General features: G+C 41.0%; 1 protein-coding gene across 1 annotated transcript in view; it reads right to left on the bottom strand.

The window, feature by feature from the left end:
- Positions 1–24,358, bottom strand: part of Nbas (NBAS subunit of NRZ tethering complex) — a 274,692-nt gene that overhangs the window by 121,347 nt on the left and 128,987 nt on the right. Inside the window, 4 exon segments of the mRNA XM_037198012.1 lie at positions 3,740–3,907; positions 14,623–14,709; positions 15,447–15,604; positions 17,784–17,897. Coding sequence (XP_037053907.1) covers positions 3,740–3,907; positions 14,623–14,709; positions 15,447–15,604; positions 17,784–17,897 — 527 coding nt within the window.

Genomic DNA, 24,358 nt, shown 5'->3' with positions numbered 1-24,358 from the left:
CCCCTCAAGGAGGTCTGACGGTTTCTCCAGGCCAGGCTCAGGTCTGGCGTGCTCAAGTCTCACCAAATCACAGCATGGTCCACTTTCGCTAGCTGGACTCCTTCAGTACTGTTCCCCAATCTAAGCTTCCTTCGGTGTACACCACCTGTCCTTCCTGGTCGGCCAGCACCTCCTGCCCTGCTACACTCACTGTACTTGTCTGCGCTCCTCAAAATCGATGGGGAAAGTTAAGTAAAAGACATTCTGTCAAAGATGACGGCAGACTTCCCGCGTGGGCACAGTCCAGGAGACAATGAAGCTGCTAATGTTTAAAAAGTGATGCATCAATAACAGTGCTGAACGATTTTTAACACTGTGTTAAATAAGCCTTCAAGAAAGAGTAAGACACTCCACCCGGTGAAAAGAACCAAACTGTGATAATCATAATCCAGTGTGACAAGGAAGAGCCAGGTCTATGCGATGGCAAGGCCAGCATCGCAGTAACTGGTGCCTGCATCTTTACCGACTGTGCATACCTCCACCCCCACAGGTCCTCTTTCCTGAAGAAGGCCACACAGACCGTCAGGAGTACTTAAAAGACTCCCCCGAAACAGCCACTCCTACTTCCGTCATAAACGCTTGTGTGAATGAAATGACTGGCATCTCCGACCCGGCGAGCTGGGTCGGGATCGGCCTTTGCGGTCACATGAGCTCATTAAGAAAACATGCGGCACACAGACGCACTGTCGAGACTCTACAAAGCTTTCCATTCTCCTGCAGACAAAGTCCACAGTCACATCACAGTCTGCGTGAGGCTTTCCAACGCTGACCTCCTCACTCAAAGTCACTCTCGACTCCTGTGTACTCTACAAGAACGTAAGCATGTTTCCCATACCAGGGCTGTGGATCTGCCCTATGTGGTGCAATCACATTTCTGTGTGAAATGATTATTTTCTGAAAAACCTAACTTCCCTCTAACTCAAAACTTTACTCTCTCAATAAAGTCATTATTCACTTACTTCTTCAAGTATCTTTTTTTTTATTCATTCTCACTGGTTTTCTTCAGCAGTAACTTTTATAGTTCATATTAATTATACAGAGGTTACGTTTAGACATGCAATGTGCCCTTAATTATACACACATCTTCAGTAGCGTTTTTATAGTCCACTCCCCATCCTCCTTCTACATGTCCACTTCTTAGTTCAGGTCCTCTTCAAGCTTTCAACCATGAAGAGAAAATGTGATAATTACCATCTTTCTGAGCATGGTTTATTTCCATTAATATGATCCTTACCAGTTCTATCATTTTTTCTGAAAATGTCAGTTTTGTTCTTTATAACTGAGCAAACTTCATTTAGAATACAAATCATATTTTGTAATTTATCTGTTCTTCTGCTGGCAGGCACCGAGGCTGAGTCCATAACGTGTCATGTGAATGGTGTCACAGAGACACAGCAGGCCACTGACGGCTGTACTTAGCACAAACGGGTTCTTCCAGATATGCATCCTGAAGTGCTGTGAGTGGATCACAGAGTGCTCTTTCTTCCGATTTAGAAACCTCGGTACCAGGGTCCATATTGGCTGTGATTTATATTCCTATCAGCAGGAGGAAGGGTTCTCTCTTCGCCATATCCTTGTCAGTATCTGTTATTCTTTGGTGGTAGCCATTCTGATTTGAATTGAATACTAAATGTAGTTCCGATTTGCAATCATCTCATAGACAAAAATGTTGAACATTTTTTCATGTACTCATTACCCATTTGTACTTCATTAGAAATGTCCGTCCACTGCCCATTTATCAAACTGATAATGTTATTTAAATATTAGAGATCCTTATTATCCCAGATAAGAATTCTTTGTCAGAGGACCGCCTATTCAGTAAGGATTTCTCCATCTGATGGACATTCTTGTCAGAATGCTGATCCTTTCTCGGCTCTGCAGTTTTCCAGTTTAATACAGTCCAGTCTGCCCATTTTTGCTCTTATCTCCTGAGCCTATTTTCCTCTACTACCCTCAATGTTTCAGGTCCTGCATTAAGGACGCTGAATTGCATAGAGAGAGAGAGGTGTCGTTTCACTCTTGTATGTGTAGACAGTCAGTTTTTTCCAGCACCTCTTGTTGAAGAGGCTAATTTTTCCTCACTATATCATTTTGGTACCGTAACTAAGAGTCAGGTGGCCTTAGGAGCATGTCCTTATTTCTAAATTTTCCACCCTAGTCCACCGGGTAGCAGACTGTGTGTCTGTATTGGGGTCACTACCATGCTGTTTTTATTGTCACATCTCTGCAGTATATGTGTATGTCAAATATTGAAATGTCTCCTAAATGGCTCATTAGCTCAAGACTGCTTTGGGATTAGAGGTGTTTTATGTTCCCATGTATATTTCAGGATGGATTTTCCTAGATTCTGAAGAATGTCACTGGCTGAATCTGTACAATGCTTTTAATAGCATGGATTAAAATATTCTGTATATCCAAGAACTTGGAAACCTTTCCATCTTCAACTGTATTCTGTCTCCTCCATCAATTCTTTATAGTTTTCATTGGAGAGACCTTTAAGTTTACACTTGTGGTTGTTTCTTTTGAGTAGTACTGTGAGTGAGACTGTCTTCAGAGTTCGTTCAGTGAGCTGATCATCACTCTATGGAAAAGCTACTGATTCCTCAATCCTGATTGTGTCCCCTGCTACTTTGCTGAGAATGCTTATGTAAGTCTTCTGGTCGATTCTTTGGGGACTTTTAACTGTAGAACTACCATCTGAAAACAAGGACAATTTGTCTCTTCTTTCTTGTTTGCATCTTTTTCCCTTCTTTCTCTTGCCTTACGCATTCGGCTAAGATACAGAGGACAACTTTGTCTCACACTGATTCTCTTGGAAGAGTGCTCTCTACTTTTCTCATCCAAGATAATGTTGACTACAAATCCACCATATTGGTTATTCTTACGTCACAGCACCATTTCATTACTATGTAGATATTTCATCTTCTCCACCATTGTAGAGAATGAAATTACACTGAAGTCTCCCCTCATTTTATTCCCAGGATTTATAATTGTATGTGAGCCAAAGAAAATGACTACTAAGTATATATATTAAATGGATGGATAGGTAGATGGTGAGGAATGAGTGAATAGAGAGAGAATTCCATGAGTGTGTGGGATGCACGGGGATGGACAGATGAGTAGATAGATAAGTGAGGAATGAGTGAACAGAAAGAGAGAATCCATGAGTGTGTGGGATGCACCGGGGTTGCACCCACGTTTACCCTTTATTTTCTTGTAGAGAACAGAGAACTGCATGCAGTGGGGCAGAGGAGAGGAGGCAGCAAAGGGAACACAGATTAAGAACAACACCAAAGCGGCCTCAACTGTTCTACTGTTAGCTCATCTGTAACTCCAGGGTAGAAGCAGGAGTCTGTAAAGATGTCCCCAAGATGACACTGACTGTCCTCAACTGCCAACTCACAGAAATACAACAGAAGCAACTGGGTACTCACAATCATTTTCTTCTTTTATCTCCCTGGATTTTAATCCTGACATATAAAACAGATGTTACTCAAATGAATCTCAGGTTCTTTGCAAGGAATGCATGGAAAAGAATTACATTCTATGCAGTAGATTGCTCATTCCTTACCCAATGGGAGGGCCAGATTTGTTAGGATATTTTGACGATCACAGATTTATTTTGACAAATAACTAGACAGCAGCACTGATGAACTGGTGTAAATCATAAACCTAATTATTATAAAGATGCCTTGCTTACTTGGAGGGGCCGCAGGTATGCTAAAGACTTCTTCCACCACTGCCCATCACTGACAGCCTGCAGCACAGCCTTGGTAGTCGTCGTGGTATTGGACAAGACTTTCATGGTGGTTGCAGTGGTCCAGTGTAACAGGTCAGCTGAGCTGCTATCCGAAGCACTTCCATCATCCTGTGTTGAGAAGAGAAAAGGCAATGTCAAGTGCTCACTGGTAAGATGGAGCACAGCTAGAGACTGCTGACAACAACCAGACTCATTAACACCAAGATAAACACATTTAAAGTCCACCTTAGTCAGTAACTACACAACCATGAAAAAGAAATGCTAATAGTGCATCATTCCCCACTCAGCTGTTTACAAAAGAAAACAGAAAGAACGTCAGTGTGTTGAGTCAACACTCACTTTCAGAAGACCTACACAAGAAGAGATGCACTTTGTTTTACCAATCCAATGGCCACACTTTTAAGTGGTTTTTAAATTATGATGTAAATCATTTAAGTAATCAATGCTTCTATGACCCCAACAAAATCAGAAGTCTCCAATAATCTGCCTTCCAATAGAAAAGGAATTGCTTTTTCCTCAAACAAGTGGATGATTAATACTATGTACAAGATGTAACCTCCAGCCAATCTTGAGTTATTCAATAAGAATGTTATCTATCCCTTTAAAAACCCCGACAAGGAGGAAAAATCATACACACTAACAGTCTTCTAAACAAAAACAACAAAGACTACATCTGTTCATATTCAAAATGATTCTTTGAAAGTCAACTTTCAGGTTAATGTCTACTTACGGGTTTCTCTGAAGTATTCCAGTAGGGGTTAGAAACTAACTGGTAAGCCTCTGATTCTAATAATGGTCTTGGCCTCATGGTATTAATAGCAGACCGCCCAGTTTTTGTCATTTAATTCTGGGTCATATCATTTATCAAAGTAATTAAAAATAATAGAATCACTCAAAAGTTCTCAGGAGATCCTCTCATACGGAGCACCCAGACAAGAGTATACTCTAGATCTACTTGACAGCAGCTTTGGAAGCAGAACTAAGGATAGGTCATACTCGTTCTTGTGCTGGGACCTGTGAGACTATTACACGGCAATGGAACTTCACAGATGATTAAGGAACCCACCCGGGAAGCACAAGATTAAACCAAAATGGTGCACTTGACCAGTATAAGATTAAACCAAAATGGTGCACTTGACCCAGTATAATGACTTGAAACCCACAAAGCAGAAATCCTGCCATAGCTAGGGTCAAAGGTCAAAGACCTTATAAGGGGGAAGCTTGGGGGTGGTGTATGTGAAGAGATTTGAAATACAAAAAGACTCAACCCGCAGTTGTTGCCCTTCAAAATGGAGGATGAGAGCCATGATCCAAAGAATTATAGTATATTCCAGAAACTGAGCACAACTGTCAGGTGATAACAGAATGTGAATGTGCACCTCAGTCCACAAGCAAAAGGAATGAAATTTGGCCAACAACATGAAGAAGGATAGAAATAGATTTGTCACCAGAGCCTACAACATACTTTGTTTACAGAAACCATAAAATAATGAACTGTTTCCTCAAAGCTGTGGCTTTGTGGTGATAGCAAAGGGACAGGTCAGGTTAGGACACTTACATGTGCATTTTATTATTTCTAAAGGGAAACTAAAAGGAAGCCTTTAGGCTACATTAACCAAAGCCCAGAATTTTACCTAATTCCCACTGCTGAGGCTGCTTGTAAAATGCACTGCGCATTGCTTTACTACGGTTTTGACATGAGAAAACATATACCCATGAACTCAATGCAACATTACAGGTTAAAGGTTAATTATAAAAACAGAGAAGACAGACGCTGTGTTAGCAAAGAACAAACCATGCTGCATTGCCTGTGCATTTTAAGATAACCACACAAAACAACTGGAGCCTAGGGAGCAAAAAAGACAGTGTTTCTCGAGGTTCTAGTTTTGGGCAGATACCATGGCTTCACTGACTTAACTGTATTGGGATCTCTCTGCAAACTGTCCTGTGCTGCCAGTCTAAAGCTAGAGAACACACTTCTTAGACTCACTTGTAACAGGTGTTGCACACATGACCACTTTCATGACACCTGGGAGACAAAGCTACTCTAGAGGCTGATGTTTTTGACGTTTCTGTGATTCTTCTCCTAGCAAAAAAAAATGTATAGATACACAAGTACCATAAATTGTATGTACACAACTATAAAACTGTACCAGTGACCCCCGTTACCACAGTAAGAGAATAGGTTAAAGACAACCATGAACTTCCAACCTGCTGGCTTCCACCTTGGTGGAGTCAGCATGGCATGGAAACTCATCTTTTGGCTCCTGGGTAGACTGTAGCTCCCCAGGAAGGAAGCCCTGAAACACTGTCCTGCAACAAGAGGTAACTATTAGCGACACCTATAACTTTAATCCTTAAGCAACTCTCTAAACTATAAAAATCACCTCCATTTCCAACATCAAGAATGTTTTCTGGGATCTAAAACTGAGCTTGATTCATTAAAAAATAAAAATAACAACAATCTGATAACACCATAGCCAGGAGATAAGAAATACTGTCTTCCTTAGCATTGGAGACTACAGCTTAAATAAAGAGCTAAAATTAGACTAAAAAGCCATTTACAAGTCGGTATCTTCAGGAAGTGTTCCAAGTAGTCCAGTCTGCAGAGCAGACCTGGTTAACTTCCATCCCCTCCCCACCCACCCACCCCCACCCCCGCACCCCCACCCCCGTCAGAGCACCAGTGGGAACTGAGGAGAAACATGTCCAGAGCTGCTCTGGCCTCCAACACACCACCACTGTCTACAGGGCTGCAGCACGTGGCATGCGGTTGTTTCAAACGGAAAAGTACTGTAAAGGAAAACAGCATGCTGTGGGGGTTGTTTGGTTTTGAAAGTTTTTTGTTTTTTTTTGTTTTTTGTTTTTTGTTTTTTTTTTGTGGCTGGAGAGACAGCCGTGGGTGCTGGGAACCAAACTCTTATAATTTTGGTTGTGAGCCTAGCCTTTAATGGCTGAGCCATCTCTCCAGCCCATTTTTTTTTTTTTTTTTTTAAATCATTTGTCTGTGTCTGTGTCAGAGCATATGCAGAGAAAGCAGGTACCCATGGAGGCCAGAAGAGGGCACTAAACACTTCAGAGCTGGAGTTACAGGTTGTAAGTTGCCTGACAGTGTTGATTCAACTCTGGTTCTCCACAAGAGCAGCCAGCACTTTGAACTGCTCAGTCCACTCTTTAGCACCCCATGTTGGTTTTAAATACAAAAAAAGGAGGGAAATAAAGAACAATGTGCATGCTCTTAACAGTGTGCTGGAGTAGAATTAGGTGGAATGCACAGACATCACCAGCAACCCAGAGCACTCTATCAAATATTAAACCTCTGTGTGGAGGGGAGAGAGCAGGCCTACAGCCAACCCCTCAGAGAAGATGCGGTAGAAAACAACTCCAACTGGCCGACTGTAGGAGAAGAAAGGGTGCTTGTTTTTGAATCCTTGCTCTGGGCCAGGACTTCACAAAGTGCTTCACCGAATACACTGTAAACACTAAAAGGGAACAAACACACCAGTAGTTGTTTTACTTGTGGCATGATTGCAACACAGCAGTTGAGAGGCAGACGCAGGAGAGTTCAAAGCTACTCTAAGCTACATAGTAAGTTCATGGCCAGCCTACTACACACGGGGCAAGCTTACTCATGGGGAAGTCGTACATATTTTGGGTTCATAGGCCTTTCTGAATATGCAAACAATGATATTTCTAGTACCCTGTGAATTATCATTCCATTTTCTTACTGGTGTCTTAGGATAAAAGTTAATTTGTTTTATATATATTTGCTTTAGAATTACTACTTTTATATCTAACAAAGAAGTCTTTGCCTACTCTAAGGTCACAAAGATGTTCTCCTCAGTTTATCTTAACATGTAAGACTGTTTTTGCTTTAAGTAGCATTAATAAGATTTCTACCCTCCTACCCACTCAAAGCATTATATGCTTAATTAATGTATTGTTTCCAGAATACTCTGGTATGCTTTTTCATTCTGCAGAGGAAGCTGTTCAAGAGCAAGGACACTGTTCATTCATTATTCCAAGGTAGGTGAGTCTCCACAGTTTGCAGCTATAGATAACCATACGAAGTCTGGATTTACTGAATCATTTAAATGTTTGAGATACATGTTCAAGATGCGCCTGCCTAGAGGAAACATTATTCAAATAGAATTTCACATCACATTTTAAATTCCTGTTCATCTCGAGAATCCTCTTAATTGAGAGGGTGTATCAAATGATTGGAATGTCATCAACTCATCTGAGGCTAGAACTAAAACTATAAACATGCTAAGAAATACAGCCCTCAGGTAGGAAGTGAGGTTCCATGGAGGTAAATAAAAGGAACTGAAAGATATCAAAATATGAAAGTCATAAAACCTATTTTATTTCATAAAACGAACCTAAATTTTATTTCTGTTTCTATGGATAGATGATGAGTCGGCTAAATCAAGATAAGATACATGAAATATGAAAGAGTGTTTCCAAAGATAAATAAGACAGACATGTTCAGAAATGTATGTAATAATGGATTTCCTGTAAATATTTCCGCTAGGGAACACTTACAATGAGAAAGTGAGGCTGGCGAGATGGCAAAGGCAAGTGTCGCCTGCCTTGATGGCTTGGGCCCAACCCTCAGGACCCCTGAGGTAAAGGCCGAGCAGTGGAGGAGGCCCACAAGTTGCCCTCTAACCCCACGTGTGTGTCCACCCTCAAAACTAATGCAATCAAAAATGAAATTGGAAGCCCAGCTGGACCACAGGCTAGCACGTATGCCAGACAAGGTTCACCAAGCTCAGAGTGCGACCCTAACTGTTAATGAGTGAAAACATTCTCTTTCAGCATCATGAAGAGGATGGGCAAAATTTACCAGAGGGGTGGTCTACCACAATCTCAGGGCACCCAGAGTCGTTAATGAGAAAAGCCATTTTCCTTCAACTTCATATACTAGGGGTAGAAAAGAGGCGGCTAAAAAAGTCATCCCCGAAATGACACTTGTCATACTGATAGTGGCACGCTGCTAATTAATGTTGACTACGTAATAGCAGAAACAGTTTAGACCCCAAAACCAAATCAACAACTGCCAGCATAAAATTTAACATGAAATCTCATAAATATTAAGCATGCTACACAGTTCGAAGGTTACTAAGTAGTAATGGCATCTTTCAAATCTTACAACGTAAAAGAGCACGTTACCGAAATGATTCCCATGAACAGGATACCTTCACACACCAAGTAGGGCTCACAGCCTGAAGCTGCTGGAATGACTTAAGGGGCGGCTTCTCTAGTGTCAGGTAACAAAGACTCCTTCAGAGAAACTGGTTGACCTCAATTATACTTAAGGAATATAAACGACTCAGGCAGACTGGACAGTGACCCTTCTCCAAAATATCCTTGAATAATACAGAGCACTTTTCTTCAAGTAACAACTGCAACACTTTGCCTCCCAATTTGGAGTCTTGGGACTGCAACTCTCATTACTGCTGATGATGCTCAGAGGTCATCCTAGACTTTCTAGTGAAACACTGTCTCCAAACAAAACAGTACAAGAACATCCAAACTGCAAAGAAATACTAGTAATGTTTGTGCATGTATAATATGGCTTCAGTAACAACAACAACAACAACACAAAATCCCCATGAGCCAAGAAAGCCACACAGAACATCTGTACACGGAGACGTGGAAGGAGAGGCTGTGGATGGTGGAGCAGTCACAGGCCTATCCTAGAATGCAGAAGATTAATGGTATGGTCCAGGGCTACTCAGAGACTCTGTGGGAAACAAAACGACATAGAATAACACATACAGCTTAAATGTTCCTATCTGGGCAGTGAGACTCATGGGATATGTAGACAGAGAGAAGGAGAGAAAAGAACTTTAAAGCATTTGATAATAGAATGTTGGTTAAATAACTTACTAAGAGAAGGAAAATATATGACACAAGATACACCCATGCACCACTTATTAAAAGTTAACAGATGCAAGGCTGGGCGGTGGTGGCGCACGCCTTTAATCCCAGCACTCGGGAGGCAGAGGCAGGCGGATCTTTGTGAGTTCGAGGCCAGCCTGGACTACCAAGTGAGTTCCAGGAAAGGCGCAAAGCTACACAGAGAAACCCTGTCTCGAAAAACCAAAAAAAAAAAGTTAACAGATGCTACTATTCTATTATAAATGGCTCATATCTAATTTTTTTATTTGTAAGAAATAAAATTTCCCAGAAATCTATTAACAGAGAACAAGTGATTACATGATAATAGAGAAAACTAACAAAATATACTTCCCAGTTAATCTTCGAATGTGATCTAAGTTCTTTTATAAATTTATCCAATTGCATGTGGATACTTCCACACATTTATACTTATATTAAAGTGTTTTCTAACTATTAATTGACCAATAAATTTAAGAAGGAGAAATTCTTAGAAAAAAAGTATAAGAGTAAATCTTCACAACCCTGAGTCAGGCAGAGATTTCTTAGATACATTGAAAGCATAACCAATAAAGAAAATGCTATAAGCAGACCTTAAACAACATTAAAAACATCTATACTTCAAAAGAAACCAGTAAAAAAATGAAAATTCCTGTCACACATGGACATGAGATGAATCTAGATAAAATACTTGTATCTAGAATCCAGAATATTAATTGAACATTTATTTCCAGCTTAGTCACAAGACAAGAAACAAAGTTGGAAAATAAAATGAGCAAAATATGTGAATAGCCCTTTGAACATGGCAATTAGCATATGAAAATGTGCTCATGGCTATTAACTGCACAGGATACAATTAGGTCCTCAGTATATCAAATACATAATAAGATAGCACACATATTAAATAAAAATCCAGTGGAGAAACAGAAACTTTAACATATTTCTTGTGAGAATATAAAAAGGTTGGTGTGCTTTGGATATTAATTGGCACACCAAAGGGTTAGGTATTAAAGTTTTGGTCTTAGCACAGGATCCAGAGGCCCCTGAGCTGGAACTGACCAGAATGTATTCACCCTGAAGACTAGTTTTCACAGTAGGTGACACGTAAGCTTCCAAAGGAGGGAAGCAACCAACAGTCCTACCTAGCTGTGACATCAATGAACCACAACAACAACAACCAGTATGGCACAACCTAAGGGTACAGTGGTGGCAAACATCCCTCGCTGGTCACCAACAGCTTTCCACTTGAGACCCACTCAACATGGGGGTTCATGCCTGGTGCTGGAAACCCAGCCGACTACCCAGAGGAGTGAAGCTATGAATCTTGGAGAACCTACAACTACCACTTCACTAAAACAGTATAATCCCTAACTGCATTCCAACAACTATTTGTCCTTATGCTGTCGGCTAAGTGTAGTCCTTATCTTCCGTCAAGGGAACTTCTCTTTGCAACAGACAGCAATCATTACATAGAACCCAACCAATCCACATGCAGTCTAGAGTCCGCTCCCCAAGGATCCATCTACAAAACATCCCCACAACTAAGGCTCCAGGAACACTGAATCAGGTGGGGGCAGAAAGACTGCAGGATCCAAAGGCTCAAAGAGTTCGCTGTGAGATTGTCTCCTAATGATGTCAGGAGCAACAACCATTAGTCTCACCAACATGACTGCCTACAAAAGAGCTGAACAAGGACACATCAAGAGACATGCTAGAGAGCACAAAGGAAAGACCACGAGGCCTCATTCCTGCACAGATGAATGCTCCAAGTGGAAGAAATAGTCCTCCCCAGGGAAGAGCAAACCAACTGGTTATCCAGTATTAAATGGTCAGTCCCAGAACCACACATGTAAGTACCATTTACCGACTGGCCAGGTTGTGTTTAAGAATACATACGAATACATTTATGCATATATGCATAAACAACAATTAATTAATAAAAGAGGCTATGAATCTGAAAGAAAATAAGGAGTACATGAAAGAAAATAAGGGGGGAATAAAGTAATTATATGATACTCTCAAAAAATGCAAGTCATTAAGGAAGGTTTGGTCATGTACTATTCAGACCAAAGATCCTGAGACACAACTAGACCCCAGGGCTTTGCCATCCTCGATGGACTGATCCAATGACATACTCATAATCTGATGGCACAACTGGAGTTGGGAGGAACACCCAGAGATGAGAACTACTAAGAGGAAGCAGATGGGTAGGGCATGTTCTTGGCGGCTGTAGCCTGAGCCAGGCCTCTTCCTTGGTCTTTCCCTGGCTTCTCTGTGCCACATGTGAACCACTCTCCTCCACCATCTATCCCTTCAAAGTGTGCTGCCTCACAGGCATTATCCCAGAAGCAACAAAACAAAGTACCCAAAGCTTGAACTTTCGAAAACATGTCAATGTTTTTCTTTATTTTCAGTTGTTTTTATTCAGGTATTTTATCATAACAATGACAAGCTAAAACAAATATGCAGGTACTTTGGATAACAGGTAAGCAGCATATTCAGATATCAAGAACGTAGTGTAGCACATAGCAGATTTTCCCAGGGCATCCATGTAAGAAATACAAACACTTGTATACAAGCACTTGAATACCAATGTTCACATAGTAACTAAGAAGTGGACCCCATCCAAGGGCCCATCACTCAAGCCATGGAAAAGAAAGTACTTGCCATGGTATTGAAACTAACTGCCACTATGCTTGCTTTTTTCAAGTATTTCTAAACAGTCCTTCTACCAACTGAAAGGAGAGCTATGCTAAGAACATGCTTGTTCTCTAGACATTAACCATTCAGTTCAACCATTTAAATTACAGCATCAAATACTCAAACAATTTTTCCCACAGTGAAACATTTTTTTAAATGCGAACCCTGTATACAACCCATTTCTATCTTTAATTAGAATTATCTGGAGAAAACCCCACCAGCTAAGTGATACTAGCTAAGCAAAATGTTAATATATTAAAAATGGTATAAGACTTTTCAGTCTAAAAAGCCTAATAACTAATATCAATAAGAACTGGAAATCTGAAATCTTGCAGTTATTCAGAGTTTGCATTTTATTCTATTATAAACAATTTTTGCACACCGGAACAAATACAGCATCTAACATGTACAGTCTCCATTCTATTCACATGGATGTTACTGTATAATACCATCATTACTTTTTCTGAATATATAATAAAAATAATTTTTACAATGAAGTAATGGAAGTATTAAGTATGAGGCAGGTTATATATGAAATCTGCCTTCATTTATAAGTTATATTTAATATGGTTATTACCTCTACTGTTAATGTGCAATGCATGGCAGCTTATAGCTAAATACTACATTACACTCTGATAATAGTCGCTATAATATTCTGAAATGTGCTTCATTCATCAAAGCTATGCGAGGGTTTGGATTAGCACTTCATGAAATCTCAATCCATTACAAGTGGCTGAAAGAGGAAAGAGGAAGACAGAAAAGCTTTTAAGAAAGAAAAAATAACCACTTTGGAAGGATGCCTTTCCTGCCTAAGTGGACACAGAGGACAGCTGCGGCGGCTTCATTGCTGACAAGAGTCTAACAGAGCAGTATGTGCACACTTGTGGCAACACAGCACGGCTTAATCCAAGAAGTCACCACGGGGGCAGGCTGACACCTTCTAATTCACTGTAATCCCAGAAGCCAGGAAGCCCAAAAGTCACGAAAGACTTTGAATGGACTGTTTTAAAGGAGGATGGGGATTCAGAACAAGCCCACAGGGCTGAGCTCAGCAGAAAGTTGGTCAGATTCTACAGTAAACAGAAAAATAAGAACCCTCTCACAGTGACCAAACAATGACAAGACCTGAGCAGCTACCACACTTCATGGAGAGGAACTAGGCTGGAAATCGATTCGATTTTACATTCCTTCTTTACCTCCTCATTTCTGTTAGCCGTGGACGAGTCATTAAGCAGCAGATATTGCCAAGTGAGCTCTAGCAGGCACTGACACTGACAAGCACACCGAGAAGCAGGTGTAAAGAGAAATGACGTCATCTTCATTGACCAAACACAACACCACATCCACTGTCAAGGATACAACAGAGAAATGAGAGACTACTTAGTGAACACAGGGGAGGGAACGGTGAGAGAAGTCCAGCAGTGGATTAGAAGGAAATAGTTTAGAAGAGAGGGCTCAAACTCAGAGCACAGACAAGAAGGGCAGGAGGGGCAGAGGTGCCAGAGAACGATGATGGGTCTGCCAGGACTCGCAGTGTGGGAAGCTCCAACAAGAGACGGCACCACAGGCCATCAGAGGGGATGTGCCTGAGCAGGTCAGATACTGGGTAGATGGTGGAGACACACAGTTTGGGAAGCTCCAACAAGAGACGGCACCACACAAGCCATCAGAGGGGATGTGCCTGAGCAGGTCAGATACTGGGTACATGGTGGAGGATCAACAGAGTCAAGTCTTCATTAATCAACAGAGTTAAGTCTTCAACTCAACCTGAGCGACGACTCCTGCTACAAACAAGGTTGAGTGACCACTGGCTCCTATGAGACCTCCTTTGAGTCTGGAGAAACACAGAGCTTCGAGGAATGGTACAAGGATGAGTTTCTAGGACTCATCAGGACCATGATGACCTCTAAGAGCAGACAGCAGGACAGAAGCTGAACTGGGAGAGCTGTGGGAAACTGGTCACATGCTCTTTCTTCATCTGTATGGGGAGGTGGTTGATAGCGTCCTTTGTTAAGTTGTGAGCAGGACACTTTTAAGCCACTTTCCATGTGAATGTTGTATTTCACACAACACAAAACTGAGAAATAGTCCACACACACACACACACACACACACACACACACAACACACCTATCCATTCACGGCACTGGGTAATTGTGCCCATTTCATTCCACCTACAGTCTCTTTCAAACTCATTCCTTTCACACTTTTTAGCATACCTCTTGTAGAACTTTACCAATTAAGGGTGAGACACTAATATTTTCTCCTTCAGGATGGATCTGGAAATTCACTCTTTGGTAAAGAATCTGAAACAAGAAAGATTGTATTTTTGTTTGAATTTCCTTCTTTTCACATTGTAGGCTGAAAATTTAAGAAGTATTAGGTTCTTCCTCTAAGGGGAGGTGGGGTTGTATTTGATAATGAACAGTTTGGTGCAATCAACTGTTGCCTAAACAAACAAAACAAACCAGGAGTTTAGGAACAATTTCACAAGGAAGGGACAGCTTCAAGAATGAGAATGATCTGAAAGAAGCCTGCCATAAGTGCAATGGACGTCCGTGGCATGAAATGCAAGGCTCCCAGGACCCTCCCTCTCTCATCTGTTTCTCATCTCCACCTATCTCAGCACGGTTTTAGGGAATTTAGCATCTCTCCAAGGCCAACTCCCACTCATCATTTCCCAAGGACACCAGAAGGAATATATGATAACAATGGCTTATACTAACATGGCTCCAGATACAGGTCACATGATTATTTCCCATCTATTTTATTCTACATTTCCTTTATTTTTCAATCAATTATTTCCAAACATACTTGTAGTTTTATTCAAACCTCTTACAACCTTTCTTCCTTACTATAATAAAGCCAACAACACTATAATATGCTCAGGTTTTCAAATTCCTCTTTTGGTGAGAACCGAGATTCTTCTAGAACATTTGCATGGTACAAAAACAAACCAAAATTGACCTCATGTCTCAGACACATACACTCAACCAAACGAACTTCACACACACCGGGACTTACTGTATTTGTGATCACTTACCTCTGTCTGAAGAGAGCTGCTAGCTGCCAACAGAAGTTCAATGCTGCTGGGAGGACAATGCGTCAAAGCGAAAGCCATGAGCTCCTGGCGAGTGGCCAGGTCCTGGTAGCCTTCAGATTGGCCCAACTGGCTACAAACAGCCCAACTTCCCGGATATCCTGAAAAATTAGCAAAGAGGGAAAAAGGAAGAAAATGGGATTTGCAGAAAGGAAGAGTTATGCGAGCAAAGGTGAGGGAGGGGTACAGCAGGGAGTCCTAACTAGGTCTTGTGGTTCCAAGGCAAAGCAGCAGTCATTAACACCACACTGTGCACAGGCATGAGACCCTAAGCTAGACCTGACCCGCTCACTATCCACACAATTCAGGGCTACTCCAGACAAGCGTGTTGACAGAACCTTTTACATTTCAGGATTGATAAATGAATGAAAATTATTCACTGAATTTGATGTTCAGTTAAAAAGGTGGATTCTGAATACAAAATACTAAGAGTTTGACACCACCCAACCACACGGCACACCTGTGAACTGGAAAAAGCTCCAATACCATACCTTCCTTTACGACTACAAAGAGACAATCATAACCCCTTTTCTCTAGGGTTGTCGAAAGGACTAAATAACATTTGTCCTTGAAAGTTCAACAGAAATTGCAAACTGCTATAAGGAGAATTGGAGTAGGTACTCACACAGAAACACCCACTTCATAGAAGACAGACATCTAAGGTCAGGGTCAAAGGGAGCTGGCCCAAACCCCCGCGGATATTTTTCTACAATGTCACACTGTGAATTCTTCAAATACACTTATTCTCATTTGAAGGTATTCCAGCCTGACTGTAGCTTTTGCTCTAAGATTAAAAGCATCCACCCAGGATCATGTCTCTAAATATGTACACCAAAAATTAATTCAGGAATTAACCCTATAGAAATAATTTTCAGTACAATATTTGTACAGAAAACAATGACTCTGAACTTCATGTGGCAACATCACAATTAACTGTCATGAAAGTTTTCATGCAACTTTTTTTTTTTTTTTTTTTTTTTTTTTTTTTGCAACAGGGTTTCTCTGTGTAGCCCTGGCTGTCCTAGAATTCAATCAGTAGATCAGACTGGCCTTGAACTCAGAGATTCGCCTTGCCTCTGCCTTGCAAATGTTGAGATTAAAGGTGTGCACCACTACTGCCCAGCACAGAAAGCCTTTTCTAATAAGGTTGGGAAGTTCTGTATTGACTTCCAGAGTGTAAAACTACTTGTAGATTTCTTGCCAAAGATTATGTCCTTGACCAGAACTTTAGCCAGGTTCCTGTGAGCTGTGTTCTAGGCCAGGCCTCAGTCTGGCCCTGACAGCTCAGGTTTGCAAAACCGTTGATTCTGAGCATGATCCACACCCTTGACACCAGATGGAATATCACAGCTGACACCTGCCCTTTCTCCCAGACCCACCTTCAAAGACCTTCCTGAAACAACCCAGCGATGATTCCTCTCCCCGATCCTGTCCTCTTTTCATTTCCCATCAACCAACCACTTCGGCTGGCTCACAGATGTAATGCCCATCTGTCCATGACGTTTAAGGAGCTGGGTCTCATTTCTCTCACCTAGCAATCCTAAACAGCCTTCCTTCCAGTTACTAGTCACTAACAGACAACATCCACACATGGGGCTGGAGATGGAGCCCAGCAGTAACAGAGTCCTTTAGATGCAAGAAGCCCCAGGGCATATCCCCACAACCAACAAGTGCAGGGATCCTGAGTGCGCAGTGCGGGAGTTCCCACAGGGCAGTACTGAAGCACAAAGGTTTCCTTCCCATGGAGGGCTCCTGATAAGAGGGTGCTGTGTTTTCCTCCATGGAGGAATGTGTGCTTTGGAAGAGAAATTATTCCACAATAAACTCTCAGTATTCTTTCAAGACAGGAACGTTAAATTCAATTTAAAGAATATTTAGGCCAAACCTCTTCCCAATTTTTCAACACTGTTTTTTTCTTACATTAAGATATAAAAATATTGACTACCTCATCACAAATTGTAGATGTTCTTCCAAATTTTATTTTCTATAATACATAAAATAACAGTAAAAAGTTCCATATACTATTGTTCCTAAAATGATGAGCACAATTTAGACAGGGAATGTAAAATAAGCAAAATTAGAGAGAATCTATTGTACTTGAGCCAATTCAAATATTGATATGAATAGATAAGCACACAGCATGCATGCTTGCTGCTAACAAGATACATCTCAAGCAAACAGGTGCCTGGCCTGGCCACCGGGCTGACTGAGTTCTCAAGAGTCCATCTCCGTTATTTACCACGTAGAGGATGTGAGCTCAGCGCTAAGTGGTCTACTCACCCGCGGCCATCAGCTCCTGGCAGTACGCACTGGCTGCCTTGTAGTCGTGGACACACAGTGCCTGTTCTACCAACAGGATCAGAACCTGGCCACGCCTTTCTTCTGGGTCTTCACCTGTGCGCACATGCAGATGACATGATGCTTAGAGCAGCCTCAACCGATTGAGTTCATTAACAGCGCATTTCAAATGCACAAGTAAAACAGATTAGATTGATTTTTAGTGATTGGAGGATAAAGGTTACAATAAATTTGACCTTCCAATCTACTTATTCCTCCTTAGTATCTGACGAGATCAATGATTAATATTAGTTCTTGATACCCAAATCAAACTCTCTCTCTCTCTCTCTCTCTCTCTCTCTCCTCTCTCCACACACAAACACACATACACACACATACACACACACAAACACGATAGTCTACGGCCCTACAAAGTCTATACTTCAAGAACAGGTTATAAAATGAGGGCTGGTAAGATAACTAAGCAGGTAAATGTTCTTGCCACCAAGCCTTATGACCTCATGTCAATCACCAGGACCCACATGATGGAGAGAATGAACTAACTCATCCAAGTTATTTTTTGACTTCTGCTCATGCCACACACTACAAATAAAATGTAAAACCCAAACAAAGCCTACTTAAAATTGAGGGAGAAATGCTGACTGGGAGGATGAGTGAAGAAGGTAGCAAAATCATACTATTTTTTTCATCTTAAAATTCAAGTAGGAAGACAGATGTGGTGGCACACACCTACAGTCCTAGCACTGACACAGGAGGATGTCAAGTGTGAAGTTGGACGGGGCAGTACAGTGATGCAAAGCCATAAACAGATCTTGTCTCAAAGCCAAGCCGCCACCACCAGTCACGTCTTTGAACAAACGGTGGGCCCTGCTAAACCCCAACTCGGTGCTGGCTCTCCACACTGCAGTCTCAGCAACGACCTCACCAAGTAGCTTAGCTGGAATCCCCCACTAGGAGGGTATTTTACTGCCTCATCTCATACGTTCATTTCTCCTCTGTAAATATTTGACCATTCTAGGCTCTTAAGGAAGAATTCCATATCCTGTTAGGCTCAGTGAGTGAAATCCTCTCGTCCCTTGATAGATACTCTTGGTAATCTTACACACACACACACACACACACACACACACACACACACACACACACACACACGCACAAAGAGCACACAAGTACACTAGTATTTGTAGTTCAGCCTTTCACTGAGAAGCCGACAGTAGGAGAGAACTCCAGCACCTTGACTTCCTACAAAAGCACACAGAAATCCAGCCCACTGGAAGCAGTAAGATGCCACAAAGCTACAGTAGACCCATTCAGGTAACATTGCCAAGGTAATTGAGACTATTGGGATACTCAGAATTCAGGAAAGGCAAAACAAAGTTTGTATGCCCATTACTATAGTTATTGCCTCAGATATGTGTGTGGCCTTCATGGTATTCTGTGCCTTAATGAGTACAGGATTCCTGAACAAATGCTCAAAATGGAGTATGAAAAAATCACTTTCCTTCTGTTTCAATATATTGGTAGAATAGTAAGACTAAATTGATGCTGCAACATACTATTTGGAGATCCTTCAATGCACAGCAAAACTGCACACAGGTAGCTATTATGATACAACACATGTCCATCAGAGTTTAAGGATTTTAATTCCCTACTGACCTATGTATGATTGCATATTTTTGAGACAGCTTCTGTAGAAACCAGACATCTCTGGGAGCCCTACATGGCCTGAGAGATGATACTAGAACATGAGTCAGCCTGGGCACCAGAACACCAACTCCTTATCATCCCAAGTGCATAGGACACTCTCATAGCACTCTCCTCAAGAATCTATGGTCACGAGAACCACCACATTCACTATGAACCTGCTATCTTAATTCTTCTTTCCTTTGTGCCCAATGTACATCCATTTCCTATCTTGCACCCCCCTGAATTTGCTAATATAAACTTTGAATAACTGTGAGACAGTACAGACCTGGACTTTTAAATAAGAAGACCTCAATTTCAGTGTTCAACAGTTAATGCCAGGAGGGACCAAGCAATCAATGACTACACAGGCTACACGGAAGGGATTTTGCTTTGAATCCATCCTTATAAAAGTGTATGACACATTCCTTGCATTTAAAAGGAATGTCTGAGAGATAAACATCTAAATACAAAGTCCTTTAGAAAATGAAAACTTTAGTTGAGACTATCAGAGACCACTACCTAGCCAAGTAACACTCACAAGGACTTAGGGGCTGGTTTTTGCTAAAAGCACTGACCTGCAAATGCCCAGTAGGTGCCTAAAAGCTTGATAAACATCAGCCTCTCTGTCTCCATTGCATTCATCTCCTTCGCCCGAAGTCACCTCAGGTTCCAGAAACAACAGGTCTAATGGATAAACAGCTGGTAGGAGTAGGATCTATCCCCAAGCAGCCGTCACTGTGGTACTGACACAAGGCCAACCAGGCCACATTCCGACTCCTCTCCCTCCCCTGTAGAATCTAGAAGCTCTGAAGTAACATCGCTAATGCTCCTTACACCATTAGTTTAGCTATGGTGACTGAACTTCTTTTCAGACTTTTCACCTTTACTCTTTTGGGTTTGGGGACGGGTGGCCAGACCTAATATGTAGGTGTCCTCAGAGTTGAGCCTGTGATCTAGGACTCTACTAATCAAGGCAGGAATCAGAACCGCCAATTCACCTCTAAGTAGGATGTTTCCACTTCAACCAATATTTGCTTTTTCTAGTTTTGCTTATTTTCTTAAACACCTTACAAAAGTTTTCCCCTTCTATTCCACAGAACCCTGAATCAATTCAGGTTTGATTCTGCCTGATTCATGATGCCATCTGCTAAAATAAACTGATTACACTTTTAATGTATCTCCATTTAGCTTTTAAGAAGCCTGTTAAGCTTCCTACTGCAAAAAAAAACCTCAGTGTAGTAACCCCAACCCTAAATCAACAGTTTGGAACAGTCTCCCTCAACATTTGAGCAAATATTAAGACCTTTTTAAAATAGCATGCACATATCTCAGTAATGCAGACATAGGTATGTCAGGAACGGCAAGGATTTTTTTTCTAATATCTTAAAGAAATTTTTCTATTATTTTAAAAATCTTATGCTCAGTTCAACTGCATATACACTGTACCTGTAATGATAACCAGGAAGTCAGCACGGTCCAAGCCAAGGGCATTATGAAAACCTAGATTATATATTCCATTAAATAAAAAAGTGTTATGCTATTTACAAGTGTCAAAGGCACTGGTTCACCACCACTCCCAAAAACTAGCTAAGTTACATGACATTTTTGTCTTAGCTTTCCTGAAAAGGTAGCAGCATGAAAGAAGGTATAGTTCAACAAGTAATAATAAAATAGTTCACTTTAAATATGCTATAAATTAACTCAAACTTTTTTTGGTATGGATAATATCATGCTCTATTTTTCATTTAGAAAAGGAAAAACAATCTTCCCTCTACCTTTAATAATTTTTATTTGAGAAGACTTCCTATAAAAAGTCAGCTTAACTAAAAAAAAAAAAAATTAAAAGGTTAACAATATGCATACTTCCTATACACATAGGGGGTGCCATAGCAAGTGACAAACCCGAAGGCAGCATCTTGGACACACCACATCCACTGACAGAAAGAAAGACCCTTCCACACTTTCCTCTTGAAGCCTGCCCAGACATTCTCTGTTAAATTGGCAGATAATCCTTTTTTTCTCGATTTCCTACCCAACACTCTTGAAATGTTTGCATTTATGCTCAATATATACAACAGTGAAAGAGCCAGGTGTATTTTTTTCTCAGGGGTCTTGGCTGGGCTTCAAACACTAAACTCACTGTTGAAGACAATGTGCAAGCCCCTAACAGCTAAATGGAAAGGCTAGTCCTGGACAATCGTGAGAGGCCAATGGAGCACAGTGGAGGACTAACAGATATAAGGGGTGAGGTAGGGTGGAGTGAGGGGCTCCTGTGCACAGCAGTCTTAGGCCACACAGGGGGAACCAGACCAGCTCCTTCCCCGTGAATCTCAGACGCAACCAGCCCACCTCACAGTAGCAGAGGCAACTTCGTGCAGATGTCTCGTGGGCTGTCTTTGCTCTGCTTATCTAGTAGAAGCACAAGTAACAGAGCAAGGGATTCCGCCTATTCCTTCTCTTTTGATACATTTATTTTAATGGATAGGCTCTCCATATGCAGCCTAAACTGGCCTCTAACTCGCAATCTTCCTGTCTCAGCCTCTCCAAGAACTATGAATATTTACATGTGCTAATACCTTTATGTATTATTTTCTTTTATCTAAAAATCAGTAAATCCCATATTTGACGATTTCTGTATGAACAGTCATATAACTGTAGAAATGTGATGAATGAGATGAAATACACAGAGATCACTGAGTGCCATCACACAACATCAGACTAAGAGGGGAAGGTAACAAGTCACCTGCCTGGCTAAAAACCAAACTATGTAACTTCTCTAATCCTGTGTCTTTCAAAACGAGATTCACCTCTCTGCCTATGAAGCACATAGTAAGAAGGAATAGAGATAAATATTAAAAAATGAAACTGAATGAAATATTAAAGAATGAAATTGAAATAATTGTTAATAAGTTTTATGTGAAGAGTGGCCTAATAGCAATGATGAAGTCCAAAGTTACTTAGCTGAAAGTTCAAATCTGATCGGGTCATCCAAAACTGAATATGGTGAAGAGCAGGCCTTCCACGACTGATGCCTAGGAAATGCCGCGAAGCAAGTAAACTCTTAGAGAGAACAGCCAGAGTGCGGGGGCTCATGGAGAGTATGAAAGCAATGATTCATGGCTGGTGGTGGTGCTCGTGTGTGTCATTCAGCACTTGGGAAGCTGAGGAAGATTTGGTGAGAGGCTAGCCTGGGCTACATAACAAGCCTGTTCCTTCAACAGTTTGTCTGAAGAACGTTAGTGGTTCCACAACACACAGCTCTGAGTATTGAAGTTATCGGTCCCACGGTCACAATATACAGTGCTCCTGTTCATGTACTTTTAATTACTTAGTGGGGGTCCTAAAGCAACAAAATGATGTCTGCCATGTGGGTACGCCAGAAACAAATAAAGCCTAAAGGCCAACCTTTAACAAAAACGTGCAAGGTCTTGACTTAGTGAGCAAAGTAAGAACGAGTCTTCAGCCTGTAAAACTGAAAAAGGGAAACTTCACTGTAGTTTTATCGCAATACCTCGAACTGCAAAGCTATGGTCAATGGGAAGGGTGCTGGGTTAAGATAGAAAAAACGTTAAATTTGATACCTGATAGCTGCTTTTGTGTAAATGCACATGGCTCACACTATCAATTTGTTGAACACATTTTATACTTTAGCATACATTTATACATACAGTATCATATGTTCCAATGATACTGCTCCAAACTGTAATAGCATACAAAAGATGCACATTAGTGTTTGTAAAGTGGAGTGTGGCCAATCTGAGGTGATCTCAAGTTTTAGAACTGAACTAGCTGCAATAAAGAAAGTAGGTCCAAGTACCATGCATCTCCACATGCTGCTACTGTGTCCTCAGGAGGGATGCTCTCCTAAATAGAACTGTTTGAAGGTTGCCAGGTCCATTCATTATATGTCACAAACAAGGCAAGACACTATCCTAACAGGTACAGAGGAAATGCACACGGCAACTTTAAAAGCTGGGTCTTAATGAAATCCATCCTTCAAGTTCAAAGAATTTGCTATGCACGCACTCAGTTGGGTCTCTTATTATTGGACTATGGGTAACCAAAGGTTTCCTGTTTCCTAGATGTGTGATCTGGACAAATAAAGCTTACAAATTTATAACAGGTACACACACACACACACACACACACACACACACACACACACACACAAAGATCAAACCATTTTTCTGAGACTACACCCAACGTTCTCCTAGGTGGCCCAATATGCCTCAGAGAGAAGCACGGCCCCAAGACCTTTCCAAGTCTGTAGCAGATGTCAATGCTATGCTCCAAGCTGAGAAGTAACCCATGTTTACGAGAAGTATAGGTCTTAATTCGAGTTCTACTTATTGAGAGACTTGGAAATAGTAACCTATGTGTCTACTAAATATATTGAATTTTTAAAGGTTAGAAATAGAAATAAATTCTCTTTACTTTTGAGTCCATTTCTTGGTTTACACTAAAACAAATTCAAACCATTGTTAATGGGACAAAATACCCAACAATTATTCTTACAGAAATTTGTGTGTGTGTGTGTGTGTGTGTGTGTGTGTGTGTGTGTGTGTGTGTGTGTATGTACATGCATGTATATACATATATATAAAATAAAAATATAAAACTGGCACTAAACTATTCTTGCAGGTAGGAGTACTGTGGTTAACGAAGCAGGAAATGTAGAGTGAGAGATTTTCCTTAAAAGTCAGGCTCCTACTTCATCCTGGTAAGCAGAGTGTTTAAATTCTGGACTCCTGGATTTCTAGTATAAAATGGGAAGCTAACCACCACTGTGACAGTTTCAGAGAAAACTGAATGAGGTAAAATGTATGGAAACTGCCAAATAGTAAGTGCACAAAATACTCTAACAAGTTTAT

Source organism: Peromyscus leucopus, chromosome 22 (genome assembly GCF_004664715.2).
Source record: "Peromyscus leucopus breed LL Stock chromosome 22, UCI_PerLeu_2.1, whole genome shotgun sequence".
NCBI classification, from domain to species: domain Eukaryota; kingdom Metazoa; phylum Chordata; class Mammalia; order Rodentia; family Cricetidae; genus Peromyscus; species Peromyscus leucopus.
Note: the sequence above shows the minus strand (reverse complement) of the source record. Positions and strands in the feature narration are given on the sequence as shown.